This window comes from Nicotiana attenuata, unplaced genomic scaffold (assembly GCF_001879085.1).
Source record: "Nicotiana attenuata strain UT unplaced genomic scaffold, NIATTr2, whole genome shotgun sequence".
Lineage (NCBI taxonomy): Eukaryota > Viridiplantae > Streptophyta > Magnoliopsida > Solanales > Solanaceae > Nicotiana > Nicotiana attenuata.
Window position 1 is genome coordinate 311,066 of NW_017670949.1, and position 16,633 is coordinate 327,698.

The following is a 16,633-nucleotide window of genomic DNA, read 5'->3' on the forward strand; positions in this document are numbered from 1 at the left end:
GGTATACAAAACATCAACTATGCAAACTACTATCTACTTTATTCTTCATAAATGGAATGTGTTGCAACACTGGTATTAAATCATGTTCTAGCCTCATATGCCATATCCAGCTTGAATCTCCTTCTCACTTTCATGTTTAATTGCAGCTACTAATTGTCTCACTCCTCTTTCTTTCAGCAAGTACAATCCTTCACTTTCCTCACCAATCCCCCTCACCTTACTATTGTAAAGGTCCTGAAACACATACAACTTAGGCAAGAAAATAGCAGCACATGATAGGTCTCTTGTTAACTTTGATACTGACATCAAATTAAAGTTGAAATCTGGCACATGAAGGACAATCTTTAATCTGCTATCAGTTGATAATTGTGAATTACGAATAGGAGTAATATCAGTACTAGTTCCATTAGGCAACCTTACTGAATCCCTTTTATGCTTGTCAATACTCTGAATATTGCTTAACAGATTCAAAGTAGAAGTTATGCGGTATGTAGCACCTGAATTAACAATCCACTCATCTGGATGCATACTCGATTAAAGTGAACAAATTGTTGACCAAATAGTACCTGCCATATTAGCATGTGTCTGAACAGATGTATCACTAGGTCCTTCCTTATGTAGGCTCAGAATCTGTTGATATTGAGCCTCAGTGAAAAAATAATCACCTCCTTTGCTTTGTGAATTCACTACTGCAGGTGCTCCTTCACAATATTGGCTGTCATAGGACTTGCTCTTGGTTGATGCCCTCTCTTCATTTTGAAGTCGTCTGGATATCCAATGATTTTGAAGCAATCTTCCTTAGAGTGTCCTTTCATTTTGCAATGCTCGCACTGTAGGAACTATTTCCTTCCACGGTAACCTTGGCCTCTTCCTGCTTGCATAGCTAAAGGATCGAGCTTTTCTGTCACTGATAGGTTTCGCATGGCTTGTTAGCTTTCATCGTGAGTGATCAGTGCATATGCTTGATTAAGTGTTGGTTCAATGGTCTTCATCAAAATCCGGCGACATGCCTGATCATATGTATGATTCAGTCCATTTAGGAACTGCATCAGCCATTGCTGAGCCTTGCTGATGTAGATGAACAATGTGTTCCTTAGCCTTTGCACAGTACAATTCTGTGAAAGGCACCAACTATCATATTCTGCCCAAAGCTTTTTCTGCTTGGTAAAGTAAACAGCATTAGAGTCGGTTCCTTGTGAAAGCCTTGAAATTGCCCTGTGTACCTAAAAAATCCTCACTCGATTCACTTTATCGAATCGTTCCTTGAGATCTTCCCACGCGACATGCGCATCAGACGCGTATATGATTCCACCGTGAGATCCTTCGACACTGAGTTCATGATCCCGGAGTGCACTAATGTGTTGCAAGTCTCCCATTCCACATGGAGAGTATCCTTGAATGATTCTGTTGTGCAATCCCATGTGATGAACCCTAATTTTCTCTTAGTCTTTAGAGCCAATCGCATTTATCTGCTCCATAGGCCATAGTTTTCAGAACCTGTGAGCTGAATTGGAATTAACACCAAGCACGGTGTGTCCGAAGGTTGAAGGAACAATGGATGTGTGTGGTCAATCTTCTCAGTCGCCATTGACAATCAATTCGAGGTAGCAATTGAACTAGTGAACGATAAGAAAGGAAAATTCGACTTAGTCAAAATTCAACTTTACCTAATGAAATGAACGAGAGTCTCACAGATCGATCTTCTCCGCTCTAATACCATATTAGAATTCTGCCATTGAGGGAGCTTCAGAGAAAGGAAATGTCGATTTTTTTCATTCAACTGTAAATGTGAGTTTGTACAGATAATTATAACTAATCAACTAACTAATTCTGTTATAACTATACTAAATAACTAATGCATACCTCTAACTTCTAATATGTACGAACTGGCCTCTATACTAACTAAGGCTTATATACAGCACTCCAACAAAATCTTTAATAAAATCATAGACTTTTTATGTCTTCTATGTATTGGTTAATGTATAATTGATCATTTTTTGGTAATTAATTAAATTTTCATTACCAAGGGAGAATATTTACACTTATAACTAGTACCTTGAAATTGGACATAGAATCCCAACTTCCATATTATTTCCTGCTTCTTAACAGCACCTACTAGAACCATTATGTATGCCTCTGTTGGGATCCCCCAATTTGTTACTCTGTCCCTAGTATATAATCTTCTATGGATTGATAAATATAGTGTAAACACACATTTAATTTGGGCTCTCCTCATTATTGCATATGGGCTCTCCTTTGAAAAATTCTCCTCTTAACTTGTTGTATACATGTTTGATAGAATAGCATTCTGCATTAAGCACTTCTTCTCTCAAACCATCTTCTGTTAGATACTTTACTGCCTTGTATTTTCTGAATTAGCCATGACGCTTGCTTGCTCTGTATACATATAATTGATGGTTTTATTATGTCCTGTTTTCATGTAGTGAGGAGAAATAAAAAACCAATTAATAATTAAATTTCGCGTCTTTGATGTCACACGATTCTGCTAGTTTAGAAACTAAATCAAAAGCTTAAAAGAAGGTAAGATACTACGAAATAGAAAAAGTTGAAGCTTTTCTAATATAATTTCAGTTTATTTCAATTTTGAAAATCTTCATTCTTGTAAAAAAAATTACACTATCAGTTAGACAGGTAAGCCTTGCCTCTTTAAAAGTTGGATATGAGTTTGATAGAGCGGTGAAGAAGAGTGTATTTACAATTGCAGGGACCTTGTTTTTGTTCTTGTACTAAAGAAAACCCAAAAAAGTTAACGGGAGAGTTTATGGGAATTCGATTCTCCTCCTTTTTCTTTTGTAACTCATTTCTAATACTATTTGTTATGAATTTATAGGAGGGTCATAGAAGTATTGGGATAGTAAAAAATAAAAATAAAAAAAGAGGTTTGTGGGGATTATGTAGATAATTTGGAGTAAAAAGAAGATGTTGCTGATTTTAGGCGAGAATCAAGAGAAGAAAGACAAAATTACATCATATATCACTTGGGCCATATAGCCCATCTGAAAATAGCCCACATTTGAAGCCCAAACCTGGTTTAGCCCAGGTTGTATATATTTTGAAATTTTATTTTCACCCAGTAGCCCACAAATATCACTAACGGTTTTCGCTTTTAATTTTTTTTCTCTCTCTTCTAATCACGCTTTTCTCAGAGAAGTACGAAGGCAACCTTCCTCCATTGTTGGGTCTCAAGTAATTTTTCGAGCTTTCACTCTTATTTTCAGGTAATTTTCGTTTAATTTTATGCTTTTACTACAGTTTTGATTTTAAATTTTGTTTTATTTTTAATTTTTTTTGCTTTTCTGATTTTGAATATTTTTTTTACAATGTTGTTGTGTTTTCCGTTCGATTTTGTGTTCCTTCTATCTTCGTTCTGGGCCTAAACTTGATGTTTCAGTTTGCATGCTTTATTAGTTCGAGTTTTAGGGTAGAATTTAATTTGTGAGTTTTGTTACATTGGGAAAATTGGCCTCTGCTTTGTGTTCATGGCCTTTGTTTTTGGTTTGATTTTTGTGTTTTCCTTCACTTGTCTTCACTTTTGTTAAAGCTTTGTTTATTTTATTGTTGAAAATACGTTCAAAAATACCTGCTTCTAAAAGTTGTATGAAGGTTGCTGGAAAAGGTGTTAAGCTTGATTGTGCGAAAACATTGAGGGACTTGCTGATCGCTGCCAACTCCGCACTACTAAAAGTAGCAAGAGAGAGTCGCAATAGCTTTTACCCGATTTTGGGTCGGGATCGATATCCACAGAGAGCTAGAATTGGAGTCGAGTATCTATCTAGTTTAGGAATGCGTATGTGTTCTTAATTACACTTCTCAACATTTTTGGGATTTTCTTTATAATTCTACTTTTAACAAACTACAAATTGTAAATTAAGCTAAGAGCTAAATATTGCAAGTTGTATCTAATGGTTTAAAGGGCACTAGGATAGTGACTACCGTCTAGGTGGTCAATTGACAGGTACTTGAATCTAAGGCATGCTTGACACGTTTGGGGACTATGTTATAACCGTTGCACGATTTTACCCACTCTACACCTCTCGATGGTTCGAGTGATTTTTCCCGAATTGGCTTTCTCAAGACCAATTGGGTATGCAAATTTGCACGAGCAACTAGGGTTCAATTCGGGTATTACTCTCTCGAGGTTTAACCCTTTTATTGGGGCTATCAATCTCTTGAGTACGCCCCAATTCATTATTGGAATAATTTCGGAGACTTAGGCTCTCTTTCTCAAGAAGAGCTCAAGTCAACTCAACACAAACTAGTGTTTGCAACCACTAATTCAGAAACTAACCATGAAATTGGCCCAAATAACAAACACCCATAGTCAAATTAGCCCTAAAATACAAGACCCATCAATTACCCACACTAGGGTTGTTTGGGGTTGAGCCACAACCCTAGCTTATGGGTCTAGCTACTCATAATTGAAGAAGAAAAGCAAGAAATAGAAGAAGATAAACATATATTAAGTAATTGCTAAGCTAAATATAAAGATTTAATGATGCAAAGTAAGTAAAAATGCCCAAAATGGCTAAGAAAAGTCGACCCACGAGCGCAGCTGATGTAATACAATGTCTGATACCCTAAAATGGAAAAAGAATCTATTTATATTGAGCTGAAAAATCTGGACAAAAATGCCCCTGCGGGGTTAGTGCGGACCGCGCAGAATGGACTGCGGCCGCACTAGGCCTGTTTAGCCTGAGCTTGCCTTGTCCTTGGCACTTGTGCAAGTTTCACTCCGTTTGAGCTGATCTTTGACATCTCGTCACTTTGATGATTAAACCTGCAATCAAGCACGACTTGTGAGCCTTTTGGGACTATTTTGTATGAATTTCTAATCAAAGCATAAGCAAGAAGGAGTATAAAATGTGTCAAAATCCCTAGTTATCACTTGCCCTCAAGCCCTGATTCTGAAGCAAATGTGCATGTCCAGGCCCCCGATGATGATGATTTTGAGTCTCCTGCTCTTCCAAAAAAGTCTTAACAAGAGAGCAGTCGAATGACTCGTTCGCAGACGAAGAATACTCCTACTCCAGTTTCCCTCAACCCCTGATTCTGAAGCGAATGCGCATGTCCAGGCCCCCGATGATGATGATTTTGAGTCTCCTGCTCCTACAAAAAAGTCGCAACAAGAGAATAGTCGAATGACTCGTTCGCAAACGAGTAATACTCCTACTCCGGTTAACATTGTTAGAATAAGGAGTAAGAAATGTGGGAGACATGAAAAATCCAAAGAAAAGCTGAAAGTTGATTTGGTTAATGAAGATGATGTAGGCCCCAGTGTTAAAAAAAAAGAGAAAGATCGAGGTCGTTAAGCATAAAAAGAGCAAGATCAAGGACGATGGTGAGAGTGGTCTTGATTGCATATCCAAAGAACAAAGGATTGCTACTCGCCGCAAATTGAATGAGAGAAAAGCTAAGCTGAAGGTATTCCCTGTGTTGCTATTAATTTTATACATGCTTATACTATTTCATACAAAGATATACAGCTGTTTATACATCTTTATACAAGTACTGCTACACTGATTTATACATGTTTATACAATATTTTAGTATAGTTTTTGTTCCTGATTTCTTTCTCGTTATTTTTCCATATGCAAGGTTGGAGACTTCTATATAGAATCAGTTGATCATTTCCACAACAGGATTAATTCCCATACCGAGACTAATATTGTCAGCATTTTGAAGCAATGTTTGACTAACACGCAGCTTCAAATGTTCCGTGCTAGTTGTTTTGGGTACTTCTTGGACTTGCCTCAATTTAAAATTCAAAATCAACTTATTCATTGTATAGTATTGAGGGAAGTCGTCCCAGGGCGGGAAAGGGAGTTGTGGGTTAAAATTAATGGTTGTTTGCTGCGTTTTGGCATTAGAGAATTTGCTGTTATCACTGGTTTGAAGTGTGTAGAAGATGAATCCACTTTCTATGACAAACCAGATGTCAATAGGTTGCTAAAAGAGTATTTTCCAGGAGATGGAAAAAAGGCTATAACGAGGGGGCAGCTTCTTGATCGTTTCAAGAAAAAGGACTGGAAATCGGACGAAGATGCGTTCAAGATGGCCTTGATGGTGTTTGTCCATCATTTCATATTCTCAGATGCCAATAATCATGGTATCAACAAAGATGATTTTGATATCATTGAAAGTGGTCAATATCAGACGTATGCTTGGGGAAAAAAGTCATTTGAAGATATTTTAAAGACAATGAGGGACAGACAGTGTGACTATTTGACAATGTATAGGCTCGGATGTTTGCCACTTGCGTTACAAATATGGTTTTTTGAGTGTTGCTCTATGGTTGACAAGCATCTAGCTGTTCGTGTTGGCACAAATGTGCCACACATTCTTAATTGGAAAGTCACTGAAACTCCAACATATGCGGATAAGACTGGCGGGGTGATCATGTCTAGTATCGACAAGGTAAATATTTTTTACCATAATACTTCTTCATATATGATTTCAGTTTTTCTGTAAGTATGTATACTTATGAATATGTCACAATTTCCTTTTCTACTATTGTAATCTAGTTTTTCTTATTGTAGTTGAACTATAGGAACATTTCCCCTACTCTTGAAGAGATGTCAACTCTGAACATCGCCACGCTTTTTGAAGTTAATGTCGATGATGTTGCATCAGGGGAGGTGCCTGCCTTTCACACTGATAATTCTGTCTCTGCATCTCCACCTTGTCCTCAGAATATGGAGCAACAGTCTAAACGACCTTATCCTCAGAATACGGATCAACAGTCTAAACGACCTTATCCTCAGAATACGGAGCGACGGCCTAACCCGAGTTATGATCCTTTGGCGCATATTGATCTGTTGAATGCTGAAGTTGAGAAGTTGAGGAGTGCTGTTGGAAAGGTACTGGAGCTTTAGTTTTTCTGTAGTTTATCGGTACTTTTTGTATATACATGAGTTTTTGGTTATAAACATGGTTTTGATTTACTTTTGTTGTTTTTGTTGTTCTTTGTTGTAGTTGACTGCTACAGTTACGACACTCAACAGTTATGTAGTTTCTTCCTTTGAAAAAGTGTTCAGTTTTCTGAATATAAAGGAAGCCAAGCAAACGAGGGAGGAGGTTCCTGATTCTAAGATAATGTTTTACTGATAAAACCAAATCACTCAACAGTTATGCCTTCTCTAAATCATTACTCAACAGTTATGCCTTCTCTTTCTATTGTTTTTTATTAGATTCGTCAGTGCGTGTCTGATGACAATACATCTGGTCTCGGCGAATTTGATGGCTATCAATATGATGTTGTTCCTGACTTTGTCGATCAAGTGAATCAAGATAACACGCTAGCTGACCAAACAGATTTAGGTGTCAAAGCATACAAGGGAGTTACTGATGGTGTTGATCATGGTATTCGTTCTGCATTTTATCTTTTTTTGTCTGATTTTTCTTTTCTTAATTTTGAAAGTTTTTTATTATTGGTTTTCTCTGTCTAAGGGGCAGCAGGTGATGTCAAGGGTGATACATTTTGGGATGACATTGGCGATGAAGATTTAGCTGCGCTACAGATGTCNCGATTTTGCGAAAAGATTTGAGGGACTTTCCCTCTAGCCCTGATTTTGAAGCTAATGTGCATGTCCAGGCCCCAAATGATGACGATTTTGAGTCTCCTGCTCCTCCAAAAAATTCGCAACAAGAGAGTAGTCGAATGACTCGTTCGCAAACGAAGAATACTCCTACTCCAGTTAAATCATTGAGGGACTTGCCCTCAACCCCTGATTCTGAAGCGAATGCGCATGTCCAGGCTCCCGATGATGATGATTTTGAGTCTCCTGCTCCTACAAAAAAGTTGCAATAAGAGAGCAGTCGAATGACTCGTTCACAAACGAGTAATACTCCTACTCCGGTTAACATTGTTAGAATAAGGAGTAAGAAATGTGGGAGACATGAAAAATCAAAAGAAAAGCTGAAAGTTGATTTGGTTAATGAAGATGATGTAGGCCCCAGTGTTAAACCGAAAAAGAGAAAGATCAAGGACGATGGTGAGAGTGGTCTTGATTGCATATCCAAAGAACAAAGGTTTGTTATTCGCTGCAAATTGAATGAGAGTAAAGCTAAACTGAAGGTATTCCCTGTGTTGCTATTAATTTTATACATGCTTATACAATTTCATACAAAGTTATACAGCTGTTTATACATCTTTATACAAGTACTGCTACACTGATTTATACATGTTTATACAATATTTTAGTATAGTTTTTGTTCCTGATTTCTTTCTTGTTATTTTTCCATATGCAAGGTTGGAGACTTCTATATACAACCAGTGCTTCATTTCCACAATAGGATTAGTTCCCATACCGAGACTGATATTGTGACCATTTTGAAGCAATGTTTGACTGACACGCAGCTTCAAATGTTCCGTGCTAGTTGTTTTGGGTATTTCTTGGATCTCCCTCAATTTAAAATTCAAAACCAACTTATTCATTGTAACTATTGGGGGAAGTCGTCCCAGGACGGGAAATGGAGTTGTGGGTTAAAATTAATGGTTGTTTGCTGCGTTTTGGCATTGGAGAGTTTGCTGTTATCACTGGTTTGAAGTGTGTAGAAGAAGACGCCACTTTCTATGACAAGCCTGATGTCAATAGGTTGCTAAAAGAGTATTTTCTCAGAGATGGAAAAAAGGTTATAACGAGGGGGTAGCTTCTTGATCGCTTCAAGAAAAAGGACAGGAAGTCGGACGAAGATGCGTTCAAGATGGCCTTGATGGTGTTTGTCCATCATTTCATATTCTCAGATGCCAATAATCATGGTATCAACAAAGATGATTTTGATATCATTGAAAGTGGTCAATATCAGATGTATGCTTGGGGAAAAAAGTCATTTGAAGATATTTTGAAGACAATGAGGGACAGACAGTGTGATTATTTGACAATGTATAGGCTCGGAGGTTTGCCACTTGTGTTACAAATATGATTTTTTTAGTGTTGCTCTATGGTTGACAAGCATATAGCTGTTCGCGTTGGCACAAATGTGCCACGCATTCTTAATTGGAAAGTCACTGAAACTCCAACATATGCGGATTTGACTGGCGGGGTGATCATGTCTAGTATCGACAAGGTAAACATTTTGTACTATAATACTTCTTCATATATGATTTTAGTTTTTCCGTAAGTATGTATACTTATGAATATGTCACAATTTCCTTTTTCTACTATTGTAATCCAGTTTTTCTTATTGTAGTTGAACTATAGGAACATTTCCCCTACTCGTGAAGAGATGTCAACTCTAAACATCGCCACGCTTTTTGAAGTTAATGCCGATGATGTTGCATCAGGGGAGGTGCCTGCCTTTCACACTGATAATTCGTCTCTGCATCTCCAGCTTGTCCTCAGAATATGGAGCAACAGTCTAAACGACCATATCCTCAGGATACGGAGCAACAGTCTAAACGACCTTATCCTCAGAATACGGAGCGACAGCCTAACCCGAGTTATGATCCTTCGGCGCGCATTGCTCTGTTGAATGCTGAAGTTGAGAAGTTGGGGAGTGCTGTTGGAAAGGTACAAGAGCTTTAGCTTTCTGTAGTTTATCGGTACTTTTTGTATATACATGATTTTTTGGTTATAAACATGGTTGTTGATTTACTTTTGTTGTTTTTGTTGTTTTTTGTTGTAGTTGACTGATACAGTTACGACACTCAATAGTTATGTAGTTTCTTCGTTTGAAAAAGTGTTCAATTTTCTGAATATGAAGGAAACCAAGAAAACGAGGGAGGAGGTTCCTGATTCTAAGGTAATTTACTGATAAAACCAAATCACTCAACAGTTATGCCTTCTCTGAATCATCACTCAACAGTTATGCTTTCTCATTTTATTATTTTTTATTAGATTCGTCAGTGCGTGTCTGATGACAATACATCTGGTCTCGGCGAATTTGATGGCTATCAATATGATGTTGTTCCTGACTTTGTCGATCAAGTGAATCAAGATAACACGCTAGCTGACAAAACAGATTTAGGTGTCAAAACAAATGAGGGAGGTACTGATGGTGTTGATTGTGGTATTCATTTTGCATTTTATCTTTTTTTGTCTGATTTTTCTTTTCTTCATTTTGAAAGTTTTTTATTATTGGTTTTCTCTGTCTAAGGGCAGCAGGTGATGTCAAGGGTGATACATTTTGGGATGACATTGGCGATGAAGATTTAGCTGCGCTACAGATGTCCCAAGTTGTGCTTCACAAACCATCCATCATAGACGTAGAAGAGGATTGCATTTCTCCTGAACACTCGGTTCGACAGAAAATACCAGGAAAATATGCCAAATCTCCATATTTGCGAGTTTTTGATTCGGGGGCATCAGGATCGTCGCACAAGCTCATTTTTGATATCAAGCATCCTTTCACGATCGAAATTGATGATTTTGATCCCTTGTCACCATTGGCCAGAGAGTTTTGCGCGTTTGTTGATAATGGGATGGATACGAGGCGAAGGTATCTTAACTTTCTTTAAGCTTTCATGTTCTGATTTTATACTTGTCAATGAAGGTAGTTCTGATTACTTTTTATTTTTGTGATTTGAAGTGCCAAAAATATTTATACCGATGAAGTAAATAAGCTTGCGGAAGCTTTTACTTTTGGCTCGTGTCATGTGACCACGAAGGATTAGTTCCACTCACTTGCGTATTGTGGTCGACCTTTGATTGACACGGTATTTAATAACTTTATGTTCTAATGCCTTTTTTTATTTGTTGCGTATCTTCATTGTTTGAGACCCCCATAGTGTATGCATAACTTTGTATAATCACAGTATAAGATTGTATAAGATTGTATAACCTTGTATAAATATGTATAACTCTGTATAATAGCGTATAAATTTGTATATTTAAAAAATCTAGTAGTGATGGTTGTTTTGTTTTATTTCTTGTCTCAGCACTTGGATGTCCTCTTTTATTATTTGAGGAAGAGGGGAAAATATGGGCCGAATGTTGCCATGCGGTTTACTACAACCGACTTTGCCTTTGGTCACAAAATCAACTCCCTGTATAAAGATTTCAAAGTGAATCAAGATCCTTCAGTGATTCCTGAAGGGCATGAGATAGAAGAGTACATTAGAGGATATTATTGTGATGCAAATGTACTGTGGCACACTGTTGACCACGTCTTATTCCCTATCTATGTGAAGCGCGGAAGAGCAAAATTGGGCCATTGGGTTTTGGGGTTGTTTACGTTCATAGATAGGTGCATCCACAGCTAATGCTCTAACCGTGGAGCTATTAATGATAGACTTGATTTGGATGCTGCATTACCTTATGCAATTTTGATACCTTACTTCTTGAAGAGTTCTGATTTTTATGTCGAGAAGAAGGGCATTGATTGGAACAATGGTGCATATACCGATAAATCCCATTCTGATGCTTTGCAGATTAATCTGGTTAATAATGTGCCACAATAGATCAAATGGTAGGTTAATCTCAATTGTTTTACTATTTTACTATTAGTATACCTATTTACAGTAACGTATAGAGAATCTGATTTTTTTTAATTACAGTGATTGTGGTGTTTTTGTTGCTGGCTTTGCTGAGTATTTCATCCTTGGCAAGAAAATTTGAAAAGATAATTTTGACATTGAGACACTTCGCACCAGGTGGGGATCTCTGTTGTGGGATTATGGAAGGAAAAAACAACAGTCCGGTGCAATTAGTGGTGATGAAATCACAGGGAGACTTTTCAGGAAGAGGAAGAGGGGACGACCGAGAAAGTAGTTCTGTTTTTTCCATTTTAATGTAGTTTTCCTATATATCAGGAGTTGTTGCCTAATTTTGTCTAAGTACTATTATGCTACTTGTGAGATAACCTTAAAGGATATTATAGATGTTTTTATTTTTGTGTAATTTGTGGTAGTCATTACACATTGTGGCTGTGAATGAATTACATTTTAATGAATATTTCAGTTGCTTTTGTCCTTTAACAAAGTATGTATTTTCATTATGGTTGCAGTTTTGTTAATGTTGCACATATGTATACAATAATATACATAGTTATACAATTTTATACAAACTTATACTCTCATTTATACATCTGTATACATATAATACCATTGATTGTTTACAGTTCTGTTTTGCATTTGTACAATCTATTAATATATTTAGCACCATTAAAAACAGCAACACACTAGTATTGGATAATCAGAACATGTATAATGAAACATATTTAACATAATTCGAATATATAGTGTAAATTATAATTTTTTATTGACATTTGCAACTCAATTGCTTGTGAAACTTAACTACTCAACATTTGTAACTCTGTTTGTGAAACTTAACTACTCAATATGACAACATATGTAATAGGAAGTGTTACGTTTCCAACTATTTATTTTGGTCGATTCCTACATGTTTTTCTATTGTGACCACTTTGTCCACACACTATACAAGAAAACACCCTCTTAGACTCTTTCTCTGAAGCAGGTTTGAGTCTTTCATTTTTTGGCCTTCCTGCATTCCTTCTCCCTTTAGGTGGTAGGACCACATCTTCCAGCACCTCTGTTGGGATTACCCATAAACTCTCATCTAGCATTGGATTCACTAGAAATTCATAAGTTCTAAGGAGGTTATCCATCTTGTAGTAAAAAGAGCAATACTGGCCAGGTTTCAGCTGCTGGTTCTTCAAAACTGCCCAAGCATGCAGACATGGAAGTTCATCCATTTGAAATTTGCCGCAACTGCATGTTCCCTCTTCAAGGCACACTATGTTTCACCTTACCCCTTCAAGCACAGTATATAACTGCTCTGTAGTAGGCCTCACCTGCAAAAGTTTTTTTTTTTTAAAAAAAAAGTTAAAGCACATTATAAATTATTATACAGAGTTATACATCCTTATACAAGCAGTAAAATGCAAGTCAGCAGTGCCAAGCATCATTATATTTGATTCGTGTTACCGTCATTTGCTCCGATGCAATCAGATTTTCCCGAAGGAGTTTGTCGTACTTTTCGCCATGCTCTGTAGATGTCTCCATTGCACTTTTTCTATTTTTGTTGTTCCACTATTGTAGCAAATTTGTGATGTACTCTAGCAATCGCATTACTGGTAACTCTCTAGCATCTTTGTTTGCTGCATTAGTTGACTCTGCAATATTGGAAGTCATTACCATCGACCTTTTCACTTTGGAGTATGCCCTAGACCACCTTTTGTAGCCAATTTCGAACAAGTAAGGCTGCACCCTCGGATCAATTTTGCACATCTCTGTCATATGGTAGTCAAACTTCTCTATCGTGTAAGCTCTAGCCAAAGCAAAGAAGATATCCTTCAATTGTTTGTGATGTTTCTTGAATGTGCGCTTGACATTCTGCCACAAGTAAAATATGCAAATACAATGTGGTACTTCTGGGTACACAGCTTTTGTGGCATTGAAGATGCTTTCGTTTCTATTTGAAACTATGCACATCCCTTCCCTAACACCAAAAGTACCCTTTATATGGACGAAGAACCACTCCCAAGATTTGTTATTCTCTGAATCTACAATTGCATATACAAGTGGAAGGATTTTTCCTGTTTATACAAAATAGATATTAGGATTCAGACAATTATACAAATCTTATACACAGTTATACATGATTATACAACTTTATACAAACTGCAAATTTTATAAAAACAACAGTTGTGAAATCCTATACACTTTTATACATGAAACTACAACATTATACAAACTGCAGAAACAAGGTAGATGCAGTCAACTCACCAGTTCCATCCTGTGTGCAAGCAGTCAGTATGGTACCCTTATATGCTGCTTTAAGGAAACTTCCGTCAACAACCATTATCGGTCTGCAATGCTCCCAACCCTTGATAGATGCATATAGCGAAACATATGCATAAAGAAAGCATCCATCTTCTGATTTGTGCAACTTTGTAACCGTTCTTGGATTTGTATGCTCCAACATATACAAATACCCCGGCAACTCCTTATATGAATCGTTCGAATTCCCTCTTATCATTGCCATTGCTATCTCTTTAGCTCTCCATGCTTTCATGTAGCTCACTTCAACCCCGTATTTCTTTTGTATGTCCTCTATTATATCATTTGCGGTGTAAACTTTTTTTGGATTAACATACTTGTCCTTGACTATACTACCAAATACACCCGAAGTAGCTTGACGTTGTGTTAAGTATCTTTCACCATAGCCCCATGTGTGATTATTATTGTAACTTCTCACCTTGAATATGTTTGCCTTGTAAACGGCAGAAGATTTGAAACTCCAAGCACAATTGTCATCCACACACATAAGGTGATACCTAGGATTAAAGATCATTCAACTTCTAAATACACTTGTATACAAAAACATAACTAGATATATACTAATTTTAATACCTATATACAAATATATACTACTTTATACATATTTATACATATATATAACAGAATATACAACTATTGCATACCTTGTTGCGCTTGATCTCTTCAGCTTGAATTGGAACCTCTCGCGTACAGCCAAGTTCTTCATCACACTGACAACTGTCTCTTTATCCTTATAAACTTGATCCTCCTCAACAAATTCGTTCAACATATCATCTATTATACCCGTATTTTCACTAAATTTCGTGTTTTCAGTAAATTCGATATCAGGCATAATCTCAGTGCTATCAATTGTGGATACATCTATACAATTGGAACTTGTAGCAACCAAACAACTGGAACTTGTACCAACCAAACAACTAGAACTTGTACCAACCAAACGATTATCATAAATCTCTTTCACCGTCACATACAACGGGTATTCAGTTAAATTAAAGTTTTTCTTCTTTAATTCGATATACACCTTAACACCCGTATCGTTGTAAATCAGGATCGATGGCAAACCATCCTTTGGGACAAAATTAATCTCCAATATGTTTAACTCACAATCGATTCTAATTGGTTCCGAAATAGTTGCAACTAAATTGTTGTAGCTGAATGTCGACTCGATTATTACACAATCGCTGACGAAATTGGTAAACTTATTTTCTTCCCATTCACCACTATGAAGAACGTAAACTGGAAAAGGCTCCATCGAACAAAAAGTTGAAATCAAAATTGCAGCAAAAATGAAAATTGCGTTGATTGCAGCAAAACAAATTCACTTTTCGTGTTTGATTCGCTGTTAATTCGAGATGAAGAACAATTTCTAGGGTTTTTGGAGTTGCATTGACTGCAAGATTGCATTTTTGTAGATTTGGTGAAGAAGAACGGAAAGAATGAGAGAAAATTCCGCTGAAAGATACAAAATCCCGCTTCTGAATCCCAAAAAACGGAAATAACGCCCCTTTTTTTGGATATGGGCCTGTTATTTTTGGGCTACTCAATTGTAAATTGAAATATGGGTTGGGTTTGACACAGTTACCCACAAAAACAAAACTATTTAGGGAAACTTACACAAATGTCCCTAATAAATCCAACTTACCAACCTCTAGGCATTAGTCATAGACTTACCAAAACTAGCCAACAAAAATTGAAAAACCAAATAATAGGGTTCTTTCTCTCAAAGAATCACATGCAAAAATCACATTCCACATTTTTAAGCGTGATTAGCAACATTAGATACAAGACGGAAAGGAAATTTCATGGACGGGGTAGCAAATAAGGTGATGAAATACAAAAATCTATACAATATTCCAAAAATCTAAACAAAAAGGAACTTTTTCAATGGGTATAGTTGAAATTCATTGAAAATATATAGATAAGTCAATATACAAAATTTGAGGAAGATTGGAAGTGATTTGGACTGGTTTTGTATCAAAATTCGTAATTAAATCGAGTTCAAAAAAGTCTTCTACGACACATGTATCAAACATGTATCACGCATGTGTCACACACACAGGTATACATGGATATATATGTGATACAAAATTGATACAAATATGATACATATGTGATACACAAATGATACACAATGTGATATACATATCATTTTTTTTCATGTTCAGCTTTTACTTCGGATTTTCAGTTCAAACCACCTCAAAACTTCACCAAATCATCCCAAAACTGAGATTCAAGCTCCTTAAGTTGTGTCCAATCTATTCTAATAACACCCACTCAAAACAAAGCAAAAATTTGATATTTTTTTGCTACAAATAGCTAATTGGCTAATTTGGCTAATATTAATAATATTTTATCAATTGGCCAATTTTTGTAATGAGCAACTTATAAATGGACATAGCTGGTAATTTCCCAACTATTTACCCTTGTCTACCCATTTGTTTTCCTACCCATAAACTAATTACATTTCCTATCCATAGTAGATTTTGTGGGGAATTTTTTCTTTATTCTCCAATTCTTTTTTATTTCTATGCTTCTTTTCTTTTCTTTTTTCTTTTTTTTTTCTTTTCTCGTTTTTTTTTCTCGTTTTCTTCTTATTTTTTTTTCTTTTTTCCTTTTCTAATTTTATTTAACTTCTGTTTTTTTATATTATTTTTCTCTTTATAATCTAATTTCGTTTACTGTTTTCACTATTTTTTATTATTCTTTTTTTTATATTATTACTAAAGAAAAATCAAATTGTGTACCAATTAAATGTAGTTAATACAACCAAAAAAATATTAACTAACATATGATACCGGTATAGTATATAGCTATACCAACAGGGTATACATTTGTACGCAAAGAGTTAAAAAAATTTAATTCAATTATTAAACT

General features: G+C 36.2%; 1 protein-coding gene across 1 annotated transcript; it reads right to left on the reverse strand.

Annotated features, from left to right (window-relative positions):
* Window positions 1-13,009: 13,009 nt before the first annotated feature.
* Window positions 13,010-15,011, reverse strand: LOC109244720. The gene is made up of 3 exons (XM_019411857.1): window positions 14,404-15,011; window positions 13,706-14,256; window positions 13,010-13,515 (listed from the first exon to the last, which is right to left on the reverse strand). Exons 1-3 carry the CDS (start codon window positions 15,009-15,011, stop codon window positions 13,010-13,012), a joined length of 1,665 nt encoding a protein of 554 aa, XP_019267402.1.
* Between the last annotated feature and the right edge of the window lie 1,622 nt (window positions 15,012-16,633).